Source organism: Aquarana catesbeiana, linkage group LG01 (assembly GCF_042186555.1).
Source record: "Aquarana catesbeiana isolate 2022-GZ linkage group LG01, ASM4218655v1, whole genome shotgun sequence".
In the NCBI taxonomy this organism is placed as follows: Eukaryota; Metazoa; Chordata; class Amphibia; order Anura; family Ranidae; genus Aquarana; species Aquarana catesbeiana.
The window spans coordinates 284,121,310-284,130,219 of NC_133324.1; the positions used below are offsets into that span (position 1 = coordinate 284,121,310).

Below are 8,910 nucleotides of genomic sequence, written 5' to 3' on the forward strand. Positions count from 1 at the left end.
GACAATGAGAAGGTGAGGAGAAATCCAAAAATTTAGAGTGATGACTACGTCTGTTGAGTGGTGCAACAGCAGGCCAAGGACACTTGGCATTTTGGTAGGATGCTCGGGGGGTGTTTGAACCCCCCTGACACCCCCCCATCTATGCCCTATGCCCCTGGAGTGGTCCCTAGAACAAGAGGTGAGGGTAAATCTTCCAATGGGGGCTTCTGTTCCAAGCATAACTGTCTACACTTCAAAGACATGCTGGCAGGATAATTGACTCCAGTCTAAATAGGCCCTAGTATGTGTATGTATGATTGTGAGTTAGGGACCTTAGATTGTACGCTCCTTGAAGGCAGGGACTGATGTGAATGTACAATATATAATGTGTAAAGCCCTGCATAAATTGACAGGTCATTATAAGTACTTGTAATAAATAATAAAATGAGGGGAAGACTTCACTTTGGGAAATATCTTCAAACTTCCTGCTGCATCTTTGGGACAGGAAGTGAAGGGAAATTTCCCAAATCACCATTCATACAGCAAAAAAAAAAAAAATGTGTTAACCCTTTTTGTACCAGAAACCAAAAGAAATTGTTCCGGCTGTATAAACACGTTGCTCTGCAAATTCTTTGTTAAGCAACATACTACTAACTACAGCATACCAATAACCAGCTAGTGAGCAACGTGAGTCCACACGCACACGACGATTCACGCAAAGCATCACTGACCAGGTATACACTGTTTCACGCATGCTCAGTGTAAGAATCGGGCAATGCGCACGCTCTGAGGCAGGCTGATGACCTGCGCATGCTCAGTGCGGCGGGCCCGGCGCTGGTGGACGGCAAGATGATTATGGCGCTAAGTAAAACGTTTGGGCAGAAGCCGGTGAAATTTCAATTGGAGGAAGATGGGGACTTCTACATGATTGGCTCCGAGGTAAGGGGCGAGGAGGTCGGGCTTGTGGCTGCACAGGGCCCGCCAGGCTTTCCGTATGAAGAGCGAGGCCTGAGACAAAGAGAGTGGAGGGGGGACAATGATAAAATGATAAGAGTGTGGTGGGGAGAGGACCGGCTCGGCACTACCCGGAAATGAATGAATGGTGTCACACGTCGTATAGCCTTCCTTATTAATAACACGAGTTGCCAGTCCCAGTTGTATTGCTTATAACAGTCCTATGACCAGTGTGTATTCCACTGATCGCATGAGTCGCAGCAATTGCCACATTGTCGATCGCACAGCCTTTCCCGTCTCTGGCGATAAGTCTCAGTCTTGTTTACACTCGCTTTGCTGTTTGACATGCGATCCGCGTTCAGGTCGCTCTTCAGAGAGCGGTGAGGAGGTGTCGTATCGCCTGTTTTAACCCCCTAAATACTAGACGCATGCGCTGTCGTTGTGTGGGGGTGCTGGGCAGCTGCAGTGCAGCCCCTTTTTCACTTGAATGGGTCACACTCGGTGGGTAGTACCGCTTACTGAGCGCGACAGGGGGTATCATTTCTGCCATGGCATGTGTTCACTCTCAGCAGCAAAAGGGGGAGAGATTGAGGGGCGGTGAACAACTCAACCGCAGGGTTTTACCACACCCACAATCGCAAGCGTAAACAAGCCATTTGTGTGCCAAGATATTAGATTTATAAATAACAGGTATTTACATAACGCTGCACAGTGCTTTACATATTGTACAATCACATCAGTCCCTGGCTTCCAGGAGCTTACAATCTAAGGACCCTATCTCATACACATTTTGTCTTTCTCTTCTGTTTAAGCCCATGGTACGCAAAAACAAAACGCCAAAGTGAACCAAAAAAAAAGTGTACTAGGGTGGGCGCTGGCCCCCTCCTAAGGCAGGTTTCTCCACATCCAATTCGCATGATGGGAGAGTTTGACCAGCTCTCTATGGAGCCAGTTCACACATCTCTGGGGTGGCTGTGGAGCGCACAGCAGAAGGGTCCTGTGCGTCTTTGCAAATTCAGGTAAAAATTCGGACCTGAAACAGGGATGCCCCAGACCCCCTGCTGTGCCCCGCGCCACACATAGGGGTTGATTTAATAATGTCAAATTTACTGTGCGCTTTTGAAAGTGCAGTTGCTCCAGAGCTTAATAAATTAGGTAAAGCTTCAGTTTACAAGAACAACCAATCACATGCAAAGAAAATAAAATAACAGCATTTTTTTTCTTGCACACGATTGGATGATGGAAGCCAGCAGAGCTCTCCCTCATTTACTAAGCTCTGGAGCAACTGCACTTTCAAAAGTGCACAGTAAATTTGACTTTAGTAAATCAACCCCATAGTGTGAACCCAGCCTTAAAAAAACTGATTCCCCCATCCACACATTTGATGTAGGTGGGGGAATCCTCCCAGTGTGGCTATTGCATTGTGACAACAGGGAGCTTTTCTCGCCATCAGAATACACTGATCAGTGCTGCCGGCTACAGCTAGTGATGCTGATCGTTCCGGCAAGAAATCAGACAGGCTGGTTGTAGAGAAGTAGATCATCTTTTCTACAACCTGGGTGCCCATACATGGATCCAAATTTCAATCCATGCATGGCCAGCTTAAAGGGATTGAAAACCCTTGTGTCTTTTCACCTTAATGCATTAAGTTGAAAAAACACCTGGCAGTCACCTCCCCTCCGTTTTTACTTACCTGAGCCCCTTCATCTCGGTGGGGACACGCTGTCCCTCTCTGCACGGGGTCCCGGCTCTTGATTGGATAGATTGATAGCAGCACAGCCATTGGCTCTTGCTGCTCTCAATCAAATCCAATGATGCGGGGCTGAGTCCGGCATTCGTGTCTGTGGACGCAAATGCTGGACTCGGGAGCACATCCGCAAGGTGACCCCCTCGGGAGAGTGCTTCTATGAGGGGGTTATCTGATGCGGGGAGGAGCCCCCGGGGGACCCCAGAAAAGGATGTTTGGGGCCACTCTGTGCCAAATGACCTGCACAGTGGAGGTAAGTATGTTTGTTATTTAAAAAAACAAAACGATCCTTTACAATCACTTTAAGGCACACTCCAATCCACCTAACCAAAAGATCTAGCGGATCCTGCTCATCATGATCAGCCAGTCACTAAATGCAAAGGCAGACACCCTACCCCCAGCCAGGGGAGGAAGGAGCCTAATGGCCACACATCCTCCCCTAGACTTTAGGGAAGACCTGAAGACCCACACCCTACCATCCTGTGAGTGAAAGGAAAAACACACAGATATAGTGCAGTGGGACACATGGAAAATACATAAATAAAAAAGGGCCAATGTATGCACAGTGGTTATCTCATACATATACTAGGCCCAATTTAGACAGGAGAGAATTATCCCACCAACATATCTTTGGAGGGTGGGAGGAAACCATAGTACTCAGAGGAGCCCATGAAAGTACAGGGAACAAAAACATGCTAACTCCATGCAGATGGAGTCCAGCTTTGAATCAAAACGACCCCTTGCAAGGCATAAGTGCTAACCACTACCCAATCTGCTCCTATCTAGTACAGTATAGATTATTACAGCAAAACATATTTACATCTCATAGCCGGCTGGCCATATACGGTGCGAAACCATGGGTTGCAGGAAAGAAATTTGCACAATTCCTCTATCAACACGGATAGTGCCACTGACAGTGGAATCCTTCGTGCCGAGCTATTGTATTCTCCCGGCAGGGGGAGCCATCCTCTCCGGGAGAAGACTGATCGTCGCTAGCAGCTATAGCAGCCACTAGCGATAATCGTAAGTGAGTCTGGCAGGTTTGGTTGTACCCAAGTTGATCAATCAACTTGGTACATTCAGCCTGCCTAGCAACGGTTCGAATCTCAGCCGGTTCCTTTTGAACCAGCCAAGATTTGAACCGTGTACGGCAGGCCTTACCAATGCAAATGCAAAACCGTTAAGGGGCTGGTTCACGATTTTCAACCCAGTCATTTGAATGAAGGTGTGCAAATGCAATTTAGTAAGGAATGAAATACTTATTCTTGGAAACACAGCAAATGCACTGAAAATACATGCAGAAAAGGCACAGTGAAGGCTGAGATTGTCAGCATTTTTTTTTCTTAGCTTACCACATTGAGCATAGTAAAATAAACATTCCCCCAGTGAACTATTTTTTTTTTTAATTCTTACCCTAGTGCTTGCAGTTTACACAGTTTAGGGTAGCCTCTGCTTTCTCATTGCCGCTTTTCTGAGCTTCTGGTCTTCACAGGAAAGAATGAACCATAGACAGTGTGCAGTCTCCAGCCAGCCCCAAGGCTTGGAAAAGGAAGTAGCAGGGGAGTGCCTTGTCATCCTAGACAATGATGCTGTGTGTTTCTATTGATGCACACAGTGTAGGGGGAGACAGCTCTAGTCCCTTCATGCAAGGATGGTTCCATAGGACACTGCAGAGGAAAAGAGCCACATTGAAACAGGAAACCTGGAGAAACAGCCAAGACGCTAACTTAGATTGGAACATAGCCAGGAATTAAAAGATAAAGAAGACATATATTCAATAAGTGAATAAATCACTAAGGCAGGCCATAGATGATGCATTTTTTTTTTCGTTCAACCAGGTTGAGGGGGGGGGGGGATGAAATTCCCCTACCAACACACTCCTTGTTGATGGAGGAATCCCTCCTGCAGAGCTATTGTATTCTGACAGCAGGTAGAGTTCCCTGTCATCAGAATACACTGATCATGGGGAAAAAAACATGACAAGCTGGTTGTACTGAAGTCCAGTGGTCATCAACCCTGTCCAGGGCCCACTAACAGGCCAGGTTTTATGTATTACCTTGGGGAGATGCAGACTAGAATACTGCAATCACTGAGCAGCAAATGATATCACCTGTGATGTATTTCAATTTTCTTGCAAACCTGGCCTGTTAGTGGGCCCTGAGGACAGGGTTGATGACCACTGCTTAAGTCGATCGAGAAATCAACTTCTGTACAACCAGCCTGCCCATAGAAGGATCAAAATGTGGCTAATCCCTGCTGAACCGGTCACATTTTGATCAATCTATGGCCAGCTTAAGGGTTTATCATTACTGTAAAGTAGAAGTTTATGGAGAAATCCTTTTGCTCCTTTTAGGCCTGGTTCACAGTGGTGTGATATGCACTCCAACTTTGAGTGCACATGGCGTATGACATCAATCAATGTTTCCCTATGAGAGCCGTCTTAACTGGTCTGACTTATGTCGGTTTGACTTTGGAAAAGGTTCCTTCACTACTTTGGTCCGACTTCTGTCTGATTTTTCCATAGAATTGAATGGAAGTTGGATCCTCATCTTAATTGATGTGATTTGTACTTGACATTACAGAAAGATTTTGCAGACATTCCCTGAAGTTGCTTCAAAGTAGCGCCGAAGTTGCCTGGCAAAATCACGCGACTTTCAGGTCACGGCAGTGTGAACTGAGCCTTGGCTCCCCTCCCTAACCCCCAGTACAATCGGCTGTGCCCACCATGCCTGTGCACCAACATTCTATAATTCTGACTTTAATGAAACATGAACGGGCACTTTAAGAGCAAGCAAAAACAAGCAGTTTTCCCGTGCAGGCTGGTGTTTGTTTTATATGGGTGGTAGAGGAAGCTTTACAATGCAAGACGCGGTTTACTTTTTTTTTTGTTTCCTTTATTGAAATGCCACAAAGTGACAACTCATTATTTCAGTGTAGCATAGCTGTGATGAATAAAAATACACTGATGGAGATTACAGAGGAGGTGCAGTAAAATGCAGACGTGCTGCATTTTTTCACACTGTTGTGTGAACGGGGCACATAGAAAACCTGTGTTTGCATGCACTTGAACATAATGTGAGCGACCCCCGAAGCTGAACTCCAGAGTTAGCCAATATTGTCTAAATACAAGTCTTGTATTTCTATCTGGAGTCTTGGTGTACTTTGTATTTCTTGTAGATCTGTGAAGTAATACAGATTGAAATATTTCCACTGTGTAGAAGCTTCTGGTAATAAAGACCAGTCACTGCTGCTCTTTCTGCTTATAAAGGGTGACTGGTCTTGTCTCCACCCCTCCTGTAGTTTTATGGGTGTAGCATGTATCCCCCCAGCCCTCCTCAGTGGTTATATCACTAGTACTTTACAATGTAATATCTACGGTAGCAAAGGCTTTTACAAAGTGCTTACAAATTATTAGTGGAGCTTAATGTGTTTTTAGGGTAAAGGTATGTTTTAAGGAATATATTCATGCACAGTGAGCATTTGCTCAGCAGCAAACAAATACTCTTGCGCACAAGTGTGTTGATCAGGTGATCTAAAGTTCAGGGTGGATAACGTGTCAGGCCTTGCTGCCCTCCAGGATAAGGGTACCCTAGTAATCAAAAAAAGGAATAAAGAAAAGAGGCTGCATTATCCTTTGATACATTTATTAACCTCTTGACATCCGCGCTATAGCCGAATGACGGCCACAGCGCGGACATGAATTTCCCCTGTGCATGTGCCCTGCAGGGCGCGCATGGAGCGTGCTGTGATCACCGAGTCACTGAGACTCGGGTGATCACCGATCCGAGTAAGGGGCCAGTCCCGGCCCCTTACCATGTGATCAGCTGTCAGCCAATGACAACTGATCACATGATCAATACAAAAGCTCTGTGATCGTTTTTTTTTTTTCTCACGCTGACAGCGCGAGGAGAAAAAAAAGCCGATCACCGGCTCATCTGCAAGGGACATCAGTCCAGAATAGCCAAATGCCTCATCTGTGCCACCTACCATTGCCACCTGACAGTGCCCACCAGTGATGACAATCAGTGCCACCTAGCAGTGCTGCCTATCAGTGTAACCGATCAGTGCCCATTACTGCCACCTATCTGTGCCCATCAGTGCCGCCTCATCAGCGTACATCAATGAAGGAGAAAAATTACTTTTTTAAAAATTTAATAACAAAATTTAAAAAAAAATAAAAATTCGGTCTTTTTACATTTTTTTACCAAAAAATAAAAACCGCAAAGGTGAGAAAATACCACCAAAAGAAAGCTCTATTTGTGGGAAAAAAAATTATAATAATTTAATTTGGGTTCAGTGTTGTATGACCGCGCAATTGTCATTCAAAGGGCGTCAGCATTGAAAGCTGAAAATTGGTCTGGATAGGAGGGGGGTTTAAGTACCCAGTAAGCAAGTGGTTAAAAGAATTAATTAAAAACTACTCACAAGCATGGAAAGAAAACCGCAATGTAAAAGCCTTTAACTGGTGGCAATCGATCTGATAATAGCAGTCTACAGGTGATGAAGGAGAGGACCTGAGGGGTGGACCACTGCTGTCTGACGCATTTTAAAGGAATACCTTCTTCCTCAGAGCTTTTTTCCTGAGCATTTGCTCAGCTCCTGTAAATGCCTTTTCCTGGTGCCAACATGGTAGTATACATGTACCTGTTCCCACAATATCAGTGTAAAGCGTTAACACCCACACAACAGCCTAATCTACTGATGGGCTTTAAAGTTCTCATGACAGCTGTCTCTGGTGGGAAGGCGGTAGCTTACTCGCTTCTTATAAGAATGGATTTGCCTAAGCTTCCCACCCTGGTAGCCAGTTATTGATCTGCTACTAATATGCCACCATGTTAGCACCAGGAAAATGAAAAATTGTATCTAATACTGTAATTTTCCTTTCCTGACGCCAATCCATGGCAGCATACTAAACCCACCCAAGTTTGTTCCCAGCAATATGCAGGAAATGTTCTGTTGTGTGAGCGTTCACTCTTTATACCTTTGCACTGGTCCTGTGGCCAAGAGGAGGCAGAGTTACTATCACACGTTTGCAGCCATAAATTGGCACCAGGAAAGGAAAATTAGGTTAAAGCGGAGTTCCACCCAAAAGTGAAACTTCTGCTCATTTGTCTCCTCTCCCCCTCCGGTGCCACAATTGGCACCTTTTGGGGATACCTGTCTTTGACAGGTATCCTGTTCCCACTTCCGGGAGTCCGGGCCACAACCCGTGACATCACCATTGGGCTCCCTCCTCCTCCTCTCCCTGTCGCCGGGCCAGTAGGAGAGAGGAGCGGGGCCTCGTGTAGGGTTCCTGGCGTGAAGCCGTAAGGCTACACTGCCGGGTACCCTTACCCGCAATGGCGGCGGCAGCACCCGACAGCTGACGGAAACATCAGCTGAGGTGCCGACATCGCTGGACTCCAGGACAGGTAAGTGTCCTATTGTTAAAAGCCAGCAGCTGCAGTATGTGTAGCTGCTGGCTTTTTTTTTTTTTTTGGGGCGGAACACCGCTTTAAGTATTTGATACAGTTTTCCTGTTTTATTTTTTTTTTTTTTTCTGGCAGGAGAAAAGCTGCTTAAAAATGTTGTAAAATCCACGTTTTGCACACGTTTATTCGCATTTGGTGTTCATGTATTCTATTGGCCAGAGTAATTTATTCTAATGTGCAAACATACCTAAACGTAACTAGAGTTAACGTGCGTTTATGCAGGGTTGTTCATTTTGTTTGCCAAAATGCTCCTCTCCTGAACGCACTGATGTAGTTTTTTTCAGCCTGTAAATACTCCTCTTCTAAAACTGCTGTAAATGCATGTGTGTGCCATGGACACATAGGCTAACATATAGGTGCATTTATATGCTGAAAAAAATTAATGCCAAATTCCTGTAAAAGTGTCTTTTTTTTTTTTTTTTTTTTGCCCTATGTACATGAGGCCTTAATGACCGTTTTGGTGCTGAGAGTTCAGTTTTAAGATTAACCTTTTCGTAATCACTTGCCACCCAGGACAATTCTCTCCTACAAATATGTTAAAATTATAATTTTTTTTGGTAGAAAATTACATAGAACCCCCAAATATTATGTATGTTTTTTTTAGCAGACACCCTAGAGACTAAGATGGCTGTCGTTGCAACTTTTTATCTTGCACGGTATTTTCGCAATTTTTCAAACTCGTTTTATTTTGGGGAAAAAAAGTGTTTCATGATTTAAAAAAAAAACAAACAAAAAACAGTAAAGTTAGCCCAATTGTTT

General features: G+C 44.9%; 1 protein-coding gene across 1 annotated transcript in view; it reads left to right on the top strand.

Annotated features, from left to right (window-relative positions):
• Window positions 1-743: 743 nt before the first annotated feature.
• The window catches only part of SMARCB1 (SWI/SNF related BAF chromatin remodeling complex subunit B1), a 46,649-nt gene continuing 38,482 nt past the window's right edge, over window positions 744-8,910 (top strand). Inside the window, exon 1 of the mRNA XM_073629195.1 lies at window positions 744-918. Coding sequence (XP_073485296.1) covers window positions 790-918 — 129 coding nt within the window. The 5' untranslated portion in view covers window positions 744-789. The remainder of the gene's footprint in view (window positions 919-8,910) is intronic.